The sequence below is a fragment of the Polypterus senegalus genome, chromosome 12 (genome assembly GCF_016835505.1).
Source record: "Polypterus senegalus isolate Bchr_013 chromosome 12, ASM1683550v1, whole genome shotgun sequence".
NCBI classification, from domain to species: domain Eukaryota; kingdom Metazoa; phylum Chordata; class Cladistia; order Polypteriformes; family Polypteridae; genus Polypterus; species Polypterus senegalus.
Genome location: NC_053165.1, coordinates 57991614 through 58006166, shown reverse-complemented (window position 1 = coordinate 58006166; position 14553 = coordinate 57991614). Strand labels below are relative to the sequence as shown.

The window sequence follows — 14553 nt, the reverse complement described above, 5'->3', positions numbered from 1 at the left end:
ATGGAACCAATGCATCCCATAAACAGTTGCTCCAAATAACTTAAAAATTAGAAGCTCTGTTCGTGTCCACCATGTTTTGTAAAAACACAGGGCCATTTCTGCAACTGACTGAATCCAGTTTTGGAAAATCCTTACTTTATTAATTTACTGTATCTTTGACACGGTCTACTTTTTAATCATTTACTCAATAAATAGCCATCTCTTTGTATAGACAAATATTTTGTCATGGAGTGACCTGCCAATAAAAGGTTCTAGAAATTATAAGGAAGAAATCCCAGATAGTTGGACAGAAAGGTGCCAACTGTTTAAAAAAAGTCATTCCAAGAGCCGCTACAGACACGAGGGTAGAGGGTAGGAGAGGGTAACAGCGTACCCCTAATGGACATACGGCGTGTGTATTGTCTGGCCTGCACCAACACCTCGGGTCTCTCCTTACCAGACATCTGAGCACACTGTCACATTGACTGGACCAGTATGCAGAGACTCGTCCAGCGACAAGCACAGCAAATCATATAAAATTTATGTTGACATACATTGTGGCTTTCAAACACAGGTTCAAGAAGTTAACTACAACAGGGTCATTTTGTTTCGTAGGTGTGTAGGGTCAGCGCTCAGTTTTCTACATCAGGTCTCGTCCCTAACGTGTGATCTCTTTTTACGTATTTTCTACATCATGAACACGTGTTACGGCACGCAGTGACAAATTAGCGGCTTCACCACTGGCTGCTTTTATTTGCACCTCACCGTTTAGTTCTCAGCTTTGCCACTAGTTACAATGAAATAAACTAAAACTAAGAAAAAAAGACTAAATTAAAGTCTGCATACTAAAAACTATGACTGTGATAAAAAACCTTTTAGAGGTAATTTTTGAGATTGGCGACAGTGATCAGCCTTTTAACAAAATCACACGCTCAATTAAACACAAAAATTGGATAACTATTAATTATTGAATAAAAAAGTAGAACAGCCAGAGCTTGAGACCCTTAATGTGCAGGGGGAGTATTAAAGACCATCTTTTAATAATGATCAAGTAACGCATGACTTCTCTGACGTATATCCACATAAAACCCTTCTCTACGCCTCAGAACTCTGCGGTTTTCCAAGTGGAATTTCTTGCTGAAGGAGGACAATGTTGAAATAATGAAACTGTCACCTGCTTTGGATTACAAGATGACACATAAACGGGTGTTTTTATACATCTTTTACATTCGAAAAAAGTTTGACACTTTTTTTTGAATGACTGATTTTTAACATCTGCTGTTCTGAACAAATGTAATAATTTGGGGAGTATACTTTCAAATAGAATTGCTTTAGTAGTATATTTCAGCAGCATAAAAGCCAACTTTAAAGATATGAAATGTACACTTTGGTGCACTGCACCCAAAATAACATACAACTGTCCAACACTGGGAGCCCATTAGTATAGAAAAAAACATTTCCTGGTACTGCCTTTCATGTTTTTGGTTTTATGAGGGTGTCCTCATAATCTTCTTGTATGTGCTGCAAAATCTTAGTCAAAAACAGTCATCAGTGTCAAGGTTATGAGAGCGATACATTACAATCGTATACAATATGGAGAAGAACTGTGAGCACCAACTTGACCATTCATGTGTTTTAAAGTCCAGTTCTCTTGCCATCATGATACTTTATCTACTTAATAAAAATTATCATCATTATCTATCCCATCAAATTCCAACGTTTTGTAAACAAAGATATGCATAAAAGTGATAATGCTAATTTGGTTCTGTATGAGTGTACGTGGAAATGTGAATGTGAGTTTGTCATAAAATGGACTGACATCCCATCTAATGATGATGGTTCCTGTCAAGTGCTTGATGATATCAGGGTAGGACGTGTCTTCCTGCAGTGATCTAATGGATTAAGAGGGCCCACAAATGTATGTAGGTAATATCATTATTAAGACTGGGGGAGGATGGTGGGACACTAGACCCTCTGCATGTCATATACAGCTCAATGAGTGTCTGTGTCTCAGTGCGACTGACTGTAGACCCGTGACCCAAGAGGACCCCTCAAATGTGACTGGAAGGACTTCTGCAGTTGATAACACAAGCGTATTTTAACTCCATTATGCACGGTGGAGACCTCTGGTGGCCAAAGAGGGTCAGGCCTTCCAGCTCTACTATTGTTCAATACAATGTACTTCTGTTAGGTTTCAACATTGACTTACTTTAGACCCCGAATTAGTTTAATTTCTCTAGAGATTTTGTGGAAAATTTTCTAAATGCTTTCAATTAATTAAAAACCTTTCTTGACATTCTTAAATGCAATAATATTTGAACTAACTTGAACAAATGAGTAGGATAACAAAATTAAAATGTGGCCACGTCTCAAATATCTGAATTTGGGCAATTTAAGAGTTCCATTGCCCAAGAAGGCAGTTGTTTTTTAGTGAAGGTACTGCAGTCAGAAAGTGACCACCACTTTAGTGAAGACTGGTAGTGACATACTGTATATGTTGACAGAGTTAGCCCTTTTCATTTTGTACTAATTTGGCCTTACTCTGTGATTTCACTGTTGTAATTTTATTTTGTTGCAAGGCGCTGTATCCAGTATACGCTAGGACCCATGAAGGCATTTTGCTTTGCACAAGCTTACTAGCATTCAGAATTGTGAGGTTCTAGAGACACCCTCCAAAAGCAGCATCTTTTCCCAATTATTGGAAAAAAGAATTGGAGTTTTTGCTTATTTCTAGGACCCCACAAGTGCATACCTGTCCTTTGTCAGAAAATTTACAACAATCATTCTTCTAGAGAGCTTTTCTGCCTGTTTCCTGGCCTCTTGCTTCCATTCTTCTAAAACTGGGCTTGTCCAAATAGATTTCAGGTCACAAAAGTGGCTGTAAACTGCATTTTGACACAAATGAGCGGCTATAGTCGTGGGCAGCAGGGCTGCCTGTCATGGTAATTGGACCCCGGGTCAGTATTCATTAGGGGAGCTGTTCTGCGTATTTATAAAGATTTTCTTTCTAAGTCCAAAAGCATGATGCTGATGTTTCTTTGGTGACTCCAAAATGTTCCAGTGGTGAGCATATGTCAGTTCCATCACTTTATATCGTGCCTTCACCTCCTTCAACATGAAAAAGGTGACATGAAGCTAATGTTCTCGTAATTGAAACATTTCGTCAGTGAATGTCAGCTCAGCATGGCAAGAAAGAAGAACAAGAGCTTTAAACAGTGAAGCACCTTTCTATTAACCATTGAGTAGAATTGACACTGGAAGTGCCAGCCTTCAGGACCCAGTCTGTGCCATTTTCAGCTTGCTCTCTTAATTTGGTGAAAAACTTCCATTTGCTAAATTACCCGTCTATTTTACTTGGATTTTGATTTGCCCCCACAGTCCAACTGTTGCCGGTTGGTGCATCGATAAATCTAAATTGGTGCTGAGCAAGTTTATAGACGTCTCAGGGTGAGAGTGCCCTGTGAGAGCTCAGTGTTGGTTTTCGCCCTGCTGTCTCAATAGGCTTTAGCTCCCAGGGACACTAACCAGAACAAATCATCTAAATAATAAGATGACTGAACACACATGTGGAGCTGGAGATTTCACACAGGTCCACCTAAGCAGCTGAGATTCTCCAGCCTGACAGTAGAGGGCAGAAAAGCCACACTTAATACAAATCAGGCTGCTACTGAAATCAAAAGACCAGAAATACAGGTGCCGGTCATAAAATTAGAATATCATGACAAAGTTGATTTATTTCAGTAATTCCATTCAAAAAGTGAAACTTGTATATTAGATTCATTCATTACACACAGACTGATGTATTTCAAATGTTTATTTCTTTTAATTTTGATGATTATAACTGAAAACTGAAATGAAAGTCCCAAATACAGTATCTCAGATAATTACAATATCAATTAAGACAAATGCACAAAAAGGATTTTTAGAAATGTTGGCCAACTGAAAGGTATGAACATGAAAAGTATGAGCATGTACAGCACTCAATATTTAGTTGGGGCTCCTTTGGCCTGGATTACTGCAGCAATGTGGCATGGCATGGAGTCGATCAGTCTGTGGCACTGCTCAGGTGTTATGAGAGCCCATGTTGCTCTGATAGTGGCCTTCAGCTCTTCTGAATTGTTGGGTCTGGCGTATTGCATCTTCCTCTTCACAATACCCCATAGATTTTCTATGGGGTTAAGGTCAGGCAGTTTGCTGGCCAATCAAGAACAGGGATACCATGGTCCTTAAACCAGGTACTGGTAGTTTTGGCACTTTGTGCAGGTGCCAGGTCCTGTTGGAAAATGAAATCTGCATCTCCATAAAGTTCGTCAGCAGCAGGAAGCATGAAGTGCTCTAAAACTTCCTGGTAGACGGCTGCGTTGACCTTGGACCTCAGAAAACACAATGGACCAACACCAGCAGATGACATGGCACCCCAAACCATCACTGACTGTGGAAACTTTACACTGGACCTCAAGCAACGTGGATTCTGTGCCTCTCCTCTCTTCCTCCAGACTCTGGGACCTTGATTTCCAAAGGAAATGCAAAATTTACTTTCATCAGAGAACATAACTTTGGACCACTCAGCAGCAGTTTTGTCTTTAGCCCAGGCGAGACGCTTCTGATGCTGTCTCTTGTTCAAGAGTGGCTTGACACAAGGAATGCGACAGCTGAAACCCATGTCTTGCATACGTCTGTGCGTGGTGGTTCTTGAAGCACTGACTCCAGCTGCAGTCCACTCTTTGTGAATCTCCCCCACAGTTTTGAATGGGTTTTGTTTCACAATCCTCTCCAGGGTGCGGTTATCCCTATTGCTTGTACACTTTTTCTACCACATCTTGTCCTTCCCTTCGCCTCTCTATTAATGTGCTTGGACACAGAGCTCTGTGAACAGCCAGCCTCTTTAGCAATGACCTTTTGTGTCTTGCCCTCCTTGTGCAAGGTGTCAATGGTCGTCTTTTGGACAACTGTCAAGTCAGCAGTCTTCCCCATGATTGTGTAGCCTACAGAACTAGACTGAGAGACCATTTAAAGGCTTTTGCAGGTGTTTTGAGTTAATTAGCTGATTAGAGTGTGGCACCAGGTGTCTTCAATATTGAACCTTTTCACAATATTCTAATTTTCTTAGATACTGAATTTGGGACTTTCATTAGTTGTCAGTTATAATCATCAAAATTAAAAGAAATAAACATTTGAAATACATCAGTCTGGGTGTAATGAATGAATCTAATATACAAGTTTCACTTTTTGAATGGAATTACTGAAATAAATCAACTTTGTCATGATATTCTAATTTCATTACCAGCACCTGTAAGCACGGGTCTTATTATTTTTGGTTTTGTATTTTTAAAACTGTTTGATATTTAAAAGGGTCTGAGTACACACAGTCTGCACTTTGATACAATGAGGTCTTGTAGGGGAGAAGAAAGTAAAAACAAAGCAAAGCAAGTAACTCACATTGACCCCAAAATCAGGGGAGGTAGAACTCCAGATAGCCCCAATGCTGGCAGCCGCAAGCATGGCCTCCACCGTGTGAATACTGTTGGGCAGATAACCTAAAAAGAAACACTGCTGGTAAGAAAAAGTTCCTTTTTACAAATTGTCCTGATTAGTGGCAGGCACTGTCGCCTCAAACTTGTGACCACAAGGCGACAGATTGTGCTGTCATACCTGAAGCAGATGCCAAGAAGGGACATCTGAGGCAGAAGGGTCTGGGTGGTGGAGCCACAAAGTGAAATGCTGTTGTCACCATTCAGTCATACATGTACTACCCTGCATCCAGGACCTTTTGGTAGCAATTACACAACAAGATATTACTCTGTGAGTCAGAGAACCTGGGTGTGACTTCTGGATGGCATCACACTACATTCTTATCTGAAAACTACTGAACTGCAAACAGCATGACTTCCACATCTCCACCTAGTTAAACACGACACCTCATAGTACACTTGGCTTTTAAACTGGTACTGTAGCTTGTTTACAACCAAAATGGCCACCAAAACACTCTATTTACTACTCTATTACTACTATAATAAGATATCCCTTGTAAACAACCAGAGGAAGAACAAAACAGCTTTTAAATGCTGGTCAACATGAGCACGCTAGGTTGGGACTGGATGACCAGATGATCGAGTAGATTATAAGTTGCATAATTACTGGTAGTCACTGATCTGAGAGGTTTATTTTATCAAGAATATGGACAGATTAAAAGTTTAGTTTTTGTTTTCTACGTTGCCTTTCTAACATAGTGTAACATATCCATTGCTAGAAATGTGATCTGCGGTGGGCTGGCACCCTGCTCGGGGTTTGTTTCCTGCCTTGCGCCCTGTGTTGGCTGGGATTGGCTCCAGCAGAACCCCATGACCCTGTAGTTAGGATATAGCGGATTGGATGATGGATGGATGGATGGATGGATGGATAGAAATGTGATTGCTCGGCTTGGAGGATCCTTATTGTTGAGGGGCCAAATGCCTGGACCAGGCCAAGGGGATGCCCACGTAACACCTGACTGCCTCAGGGTCATTTCCAGGGGGTGGGACTAGACTGTGTGTCTGCCTGGGGGGCTGCCAACCAGGATCCTGACCTGTTTCATTGTGGGTGGGTGCAGCAACACGCTATACCAGTGCATGCTCCCCAACCTGAACCTGACCTGACCTAGAAATGTACTGTATGTATTTAATACACTTCTGTACATACAGCATGTCATGACGTTTACTGCGCTGTACTTATAAATTGAGGTGTGCTTTGTACAAAGCATCTGAGCTGAACAAGGTGGCAGCACTGCTGTTTCATGTCCTGTGTACATATCTCCACTGTCTTTGTGGAGTTTGCATGTTCTCCCCGTGTCTCAGATTTCCTTGGGTACTCCAGTTTTCCTCCCACATCCCAAAGACAGCCATGTTACATTAATTGGTGATCCTAAATTGTCCTGATATATGTGGGAATGTACTGTAGATGTAGATGTACAATGGACAAACAGCCTACCCAGGGTTGGTCCTTGCCTTGCACCTCTTATTGCCAGGATAGGCGCAGCTCCTTGTGACCCTAAACTAGGATATGAAAATTTAAGAATATTATGTTAAGTTACAAACTGAATATGCAAAGTACTCAAGCTTGATTTTAAACAGGGTCTTTTTTCAGTCCACATAAAGAACTACGCTAAACAATAAAGAGCACTAAAACTAGAAAAGCTGCAAAGCAACAAGACTTCATTTAATGTGGCAGTTTTCATTGTGAGTAGAACTATTGTATCAATCGTGACTAAAGTTAACAGTTATATATACAGTAAAACATCTAATCTTGACTTTATATAGTGCTTTTAACACTACGGAGTAAGTGCACAGTGCCTATCATAATGAAATGTTAACAAAACTCTGTAGAAAGAAATTGGCTTTAATTGTGTACATTGTATCTCACAGTAAGCTCATGATATAACTGCACTCACATTAAGCAGAGCACAGAACCTCTCTGTCTTTTTTAAAAAGCACCATTCATAGCAGCATAAATTACAAAAACGGTCTAAAAGAAGCACGTCTTTCATAGTGAGGCTCACCAAAAGCTCTTCATAAAACTTTTTTAATCAGTACTGCACACACTGCCTCTCACAGCAAACGCAGCAACAAACTGACATAGAAAGCCAACCACATTTTTCCGCACTTTCCCTCCTTAATGTTACCTGACTTTCACAATAAGACCATCACGTAACACGAGTAGGCTCTACTGATTCACGTGACGTAACACAAGTGGGCTCTAATGATTCACGTGACGTAACACAAGTGGGCTCTAATGATTCACGTGACGTAACACAAGTGTGCTCTAATGATTCACATGACATAACACAAGTGTGCTTTAATGATTCACGTGACGTAACACAAGTGTGCTCTAATGATTCACGTGACGTAACACAAGTGGGCTCTAATGATTCACGTGACGTAACACAAGTGGGCTCTAATGATTCACATCACGTAACACAAGTGTGCTCTAATGATTCACGTGACGTAACACAAGTGGGCTCTAATGATTCACATCACGTAACACAAGTGTGCTCTAATGATTCACGTGACGTAACACAAGTGTGCTTTAATGATTCACATGATGTAACACAAGTGGGCTCTAATGATTCACATGAAGTAACACAAGTGGGCTCTAATGATTCACATGACATAACACAAGTGTGCTTTAATGATTCACGTGACATAACACAAGTAGGCTCTACTGATTCACATGATGTAACACAAGTGTGCTTTAATGATTCACGTGACGTAACACAAGTGTGCTTTAATGATTCACGTGACGTAACACAAGTGCGCTTTAATGATTCACGTGACGTAACACAAGTGTGCTTTAATGATTTACGTACGGCTAGCATACACTCATTCAGCACTAACCTAATCTAACCGAGGGTCACCAGGCCTGCGCCTAACTTTGTAACACTGAGTGTATGGTTGGAGCCAAGCCTGGTCAGGGAGAAAGCCCACTGCGGGGCCCAATCACACCGACTCCCCCACTGACATACATTGGGCCAATTTAGATTTGGAAAGGAAACCTTTGTAGAAGGAAAAACAAGCAGACAAGGACAGGACAGACTCTACACAGACAGTGCTTAGGCATTGGGTTTAAATCAGACAGTGGATCAGTGAGCCCTCAGGTGATATTGAACACAAAACCTCTGAGAGAACACACTAAACAAGCCGTCAATACTGCATATAGCCACTCTCATGGTTGCCACTGTAATAAGGATCTGTACAAAGTGCTCAGTCTGGACTTCACATAGTAACTTCACAGTCAAGAATGTTACAAAGCACATCCTACAAGAACTCGGTCGACAAAACACCTCACAGCACTCACACAGATTAGTGTAACAAAGAGCTTGACAAGGCAGTCACTGCATCTAAACACCTGGATGCCTACCACTAAACACTTAAACAAAACTAAACGTGTTTAGAATATAAATAGCTCCTCTCACAGGGAAAAGAGATGAATGTAAATCAAATGTTTTAAGATATGACTTTTTACAGAATTTTTCATAGTGAGGCTTAACATAAAATGCTAAACAAAATCTGGACAAACATTTCATTTGGCCACCAGTACACTGAATGATTATTTGATACATAATCCATCCATTTTCCAACCCGCTGAATCCGAACATAGGGTCACAGGGGTCTGCTGGAGCCAATCCCAGCCAACACACAGGGCACAAGGCAGGAACCAATCCTGGGGAGGGTGCCAACCCACTGGAGGACACACTCAAACACACCCACACACCAAGCCTAATTTAGGATCGTCAATGCAGTTAACCTGCATGTCTTTGGACTGTGGGAGGAAACCCACGCAGACACGGGGAGAACATGCAAACTCCATGCAGCGAGGACCCGAGAAGCGAACCCGGGTCTCCTAACTGCGAGGCAGCAGCACTACCACTGCGCCACCGTGCTGCCCTTGATACATAATATAACAACAATCCATCTTTATCTAATATAGTTTATTTAATAAAAAAGTAAGTTAAGTTACGTAATAGACTGGAAGTCTATTGTCAGTTTAGCAGCAGTGGCACTGGTGACGGTACTTTATTAGTTTAGATACATTCTTCAGTGATTTCTGCCCCTGGGCTTCATAAAACAGGATGATCCTCAACTTCATCCTCACCCTTGCCCTCGCCCAGATTTTGTATACACATGGCTGCCTTTTCATTGGATACAGCAGATGAAACAGCAGGTGCCTGATGAATGAATCACCTCCAGCTGCAAAGTCTTAAAACTGTTCATCAGAAATACAATCAGCAAGACAGGAGATGCTAAATGAAAGTGCACATGTCTGATGAATGAATCACCACTGGCACAAGGTTGTAAAACGTCATCAGAAAAACAATAAACGCTGTACAGATATACACGCCTCTGACCTACAAACCTCCATGCAGGTAACAGCACTCGACTCTGGTGATGGTCTCCATGTGGACTCTCTACACTGAGCCTAACTTAGGACTCACTTTGCAGATTCTTCTGAGATGTCCACACTGGTGCCTTGTCCTAAGTCATGGCTTCTATTTCACTGATGCAGATTACATCATCTAATGAAGCTCTCTGTGTTTCTCCACACCTCAGATCTGGAAGATCAAGGAAATGCTACACTTGCAGGTCTGCCTGCCAGAATCTTGATCACATGACTTACTGACTGACTTAACTCTTCAGGTTAATTCATTAATTAACAACTGCAAGTTTCAAAGCTATGCAGCATGGAGACAATATCAAGATCTTCAGAATGGGAAACTACAGGGATGAACACGGCCTTCGCTGCACTATGGCTGTTTATTGTAAAGCATTTTAGAGAACCATTCAGTAAGTATTCTCTCTTACCATGATGGACAGTGTAACCAAGAGTGACAAAAACTATCTTGATCCTATGTAGTGTCTTTCACAGTGAAGCCAGATACACTTGAATTCATTCATCCGTTTTTACAAATCAAATAACCCTGGGTCATGGTAATCTTACTGTACTCTGCCCATGTGATAATACTGACCCTATAAACCTATGAATATAATATCATACCCCACACTTCATGTTCATGTGAAGTAGTGCCTCTCACAGTAAGGGCGGCCAAAAGGATTTTACAAAACAGCTCACATTGTTTCAGGCTTCTGTGCCGCACACAAAGATTCACTGGTCTCACCCTGGGACTAATCCTGCATACTGAATATGCACACTTCAGTTTGCTAGTTCAGTGCGGCGCTGTGTTTAATGATTCTGATGCACAGATCTACAGATCAGGGTTCAACTCCTGTGCAGCTCCAAATTTTACTTAATGATTACTAGGGAGATTTGCCCCCTGATCGCTTCGCTCGCCAACCCCCCTGCCTGCGCTACACACCAGCCACTTCGCGTCTCTGCCACTCACATACGTGGATTTCACTTTCACCAAACAACAAATCTTTTAATTCTCGCGGATATGGCTCTTCATTGTGTAGAAACGCTATTTTTCCCTGATGGCAACATGAATTAGACGATCTACAAGTCTCTGACTTCAAGTTTAAAGCCAAACAATATCTACATACTTCTGTCATATCATCTATGTCCATACTGTATATTCAATCTCTTTTTGCTTTTACCTTTTTCTCAATATCGCATTGAATTTTGATTCTGCGTTTAGAATTACATCGTGACAACGCAGCATATAACTGCCCATGAGTGAATATCATTTCTTTATCTCTACACAGACTATGTCGGACAATAGTTTTCACACAAATGAGAAATGATTGAACCGTGTGTGAGGCCGTACATGTTTTAGATGTGGGCAGAGCTTTTCCAAATCTTTTTACATAAAGTTTTGTCTCACGGGGCTTGAAATTTTCTCTCGTGGGATTTCACTTTCACCAAACAAAAACCTTTTCATTCACACAGATAGGCCTCTTCATTGGAAAGAAACACTTCTCCCTGATGGCAGCACGAATGAGACAATCTACAAGTCTCTGAAATCCGAACAACATATTTGATCTCTTTTCACTGTTCCGTTATTTCACAGAGTAATATTTTCTGTTTCTTAGCGCTTATGCGATCTTTACTATCATTTTTTTGAGACTTTCGAATTTTCATTCTTCCATAATCTCTAACCTGCTCTGCATGTATATCACGCCAACGTTTTTGAACCTTTTTACGACGTTCTACTTTGTCCTTTATTTCCGACCCCACTTGTAACTGTATCTGATAATAGCATTCATACGAATGAGAAGTGAGTGGACGGTGGGCATGGTTGTCAATGTTTGAGAGGAGTGCAGGACTTATCCAAATCTCTTGGCAAAAAGTCTCGTCTCATGGGACCTGAAATCTCTCGCGGGAGTTGAAATTACCTCCGAGAAAGTCTTGTGCCAGGATTTCTTTTTATAATAGAGAGACATACTTCGCTGTGCTAAGCGTTTTCTTTACATTTTTAAAATGCAGCACAATGCTCTGTCATCATGCTCCACACAGACAAATGGTGATAGTGGGGTCCCAATTGAAACTTTGCAACATATTTCCACATTGTAAACAACATATCCATTTTTTGAAAAAGTACAAAAATAAATATCACATATGGATTAAATTCTATCATCTGACAACACAGTGAACACAGTGACAGGTCAGCTTACCAATCTGCTTTCACAATTTAACGAGAGTACTTTTGATTTGTTTTCTATCAGAATGACAAAGTATCTGTGGAATGAAAGAGTCGATTCATCAGCTTCACTACAAAGAATGGAGCAGAGAGCAGGCCAGCAGACCGCTGAGCCACAGACAGGCTGCCAGTCCACTCTGCCACCCACCTGCCTCTTCAATCAGACACTATAAAGACTTATCAGCTGCCTACATAATGCCACTCCTTGAAACTCTACAAATAAAGAGTCATTAGAGTATAAAAAATGAGCAATGACACTAAAAATAAACAAGTGCCAAGTTTCCTTCTGCTTGCTCTCTACGTGGGATTGGCTGATGTAACACCTGGAATGAAATGATCGCTCTCTGCTTGGACTTTTCTTTTCTTTAAAATACTGAGAGCCACTCACTCCATGATACGAGCCCACCGAGACACTGTAGGGTGAGCCTTTCATATCACATACTGTACAGGTGGGCAACATGTTACATAATGCAAAGTGGTCACATTTTCAAGAGGAAGACTTCATCATTTCCCAATTACAACATAAGGAATAAATAATCAATAAATAAGCAAGACCATTCATGCAGCCACCTGTTGAACCTCCAGGGTAAGAATGTTGGCACTGAAAAGTGACAAACCTGCTTTTTGGAATGGACTACCGACATTGGGTGATGCCACGTAACACCTGGAGAAGTAAAACGAGTGAAAGAAAAGAAGGGGAAATAAAAAAGTCATAAAACAAACCAGCAGGAATGCTGGCTACACTTTGAATGAAGCTGAATGGAGACTGTGGCAACAAGCTCATTCCTGGCATTTCATGAAGGACATAATAATAATAATATATTTTATTTATATAGCGCCTTTCCCAAGCTCAGGGCACTTCACAGAGTTTAAGAAAGAACGGCAGGGTATACAGTTTATAGCATTGTACTAAACCAGATAAATAAATAAAGAAGATTAAGACCGTTAATTCAGAGAAAAGCCTAACAGACAACATAATTGATGGTCTAGCACACACACATACAGGTTACATGAGGATCTTGACATAGAGGTAAACTGAGAGAAGGGTAGTAAAGTCAAATAGAGTTAAAAGCCTTCCTGAACAGATGAGTTTGGAGTTGTTTTTAAAAAGAATTCATGGAGTCAGCTGACCTGATTAATTTCGGTAGGTCAATCCAGAGTCTGGGCACTATACAGCTGAAGGTCCTGCTGTCACCCATGGAGTGCAGATTAGTGTGGGGCACAACAAGATTGCCAGAGTCAGAGGACCTTAGTATAGTGATGGAGAAGGTCACTGATGTAGTTTGGTGCAAGGTTGTTAAATGATTTGTAGGTTATTAGTAGAGTTTTATATTCAATTCTGCAAGACACAGGGAGCCAGTAAAGGTGAATCAGGATGTGTGTGATGTGCTCGCTGCTGCTGGTCCGTGTAAGGACTCTTGCAGTAGAGTTTTGAATAAGCTGGAGCTGTGATATAAGATTAGAAGGGCACCTGCCAGTAGAAATTTCAATAATCGATGTGGGATGTGATAAAAGCATGGACAAGTTTCTCAGCATTAGAAAAGGAGAGGACGGAGCAAACACGGGATATGTTATGGAGGTGAAAGTAAGAAAGTTTCTTAATGTGATTTATGTGGGCGGAATAAGAAAGGGAGTAATCAAAAATGACACCAAGATTTTTTGCAATAGAAGCAGGTCTGGTGAGATCACCACCAAGATGGACTGGGAAGGAGATCATTTTATTAAGTTGCGCTTTTAGTCCCAATTTGCAGGAGTTCAGTTTTGTTGCAATTTAATTTTAAAGAGTTCTGCACCATCCAGGTTTTAATTTCTCTGAGGCAAGTTGTGAGCTGAGAAAGCTCTGATGAAGTTCCACTTTTAACATTGAAATAGAGTTAAGTATCATTTGCATTAAAAATGATAACCCAGTCCAAAGCTACAAATAATATGGCCAAGGGGAAGCATACAGACACAGAAGAGCTGAGGACAGATGGCAGGGCCCTGAGGAAATCCTTGTGTGACTGGAGCTAAACCAGACCTGCTGTTGCCAAGACTAATAAATTCTTGCCTATCCGTCAGATAGGACTTGAACCACTGGAGGGCAGTGCCAGAGATACCCAGCATGTTTTCCATTCAGGACAGTAGAATGTCATGTCTGACCTGAGTGTCAAATGCTGCACTGAGGTCTAACAGAATTAATGTGCTGGTTTGTCCAGAGTCTCCTGCCATAAGCAAATCATTGGTTACTGCTGTGCTGCACCCTGAAACCAGACTGAAAGGGTTCCATCAAATTATTAGAAGTTAACTAACTGGTGAGTTGGGAAGCTACAACACGCTCAAGAACTGTTGACAGAAAAGGTAGGTGAGAAATAGGCCGAATATTTTTAAGATTGTCAGCATCAAGACCAGACTTTTGTAACATTGGGGTTACAGAAGCGATTTTAAAAGTGAGTGGCACAGAGCCAGTG

General features: G+C 41.0%; 1 protein-coding gene across 1 annotated transcript in view; it reads right to left on the bottom strand.

Moving 5' to 3' along the window:
- aacs (acetoacetyl-CoA synthetase) overlaps positions 1-14553 on the bottom strand; it is a 104536-nt gene that overhangs the window by 65110 nt on the left and 24873 nt on the right. The window contains exon 5 of the mRNA XM_039771573.1: positions 5419-5516. Within this exon, the coding sequence (XP_039627507.1) occupies positions 5419-5516 (98 nt within the window). The remainder of the gene's footprint in view (positions 1-5418; positions 5517-14553) is intronic.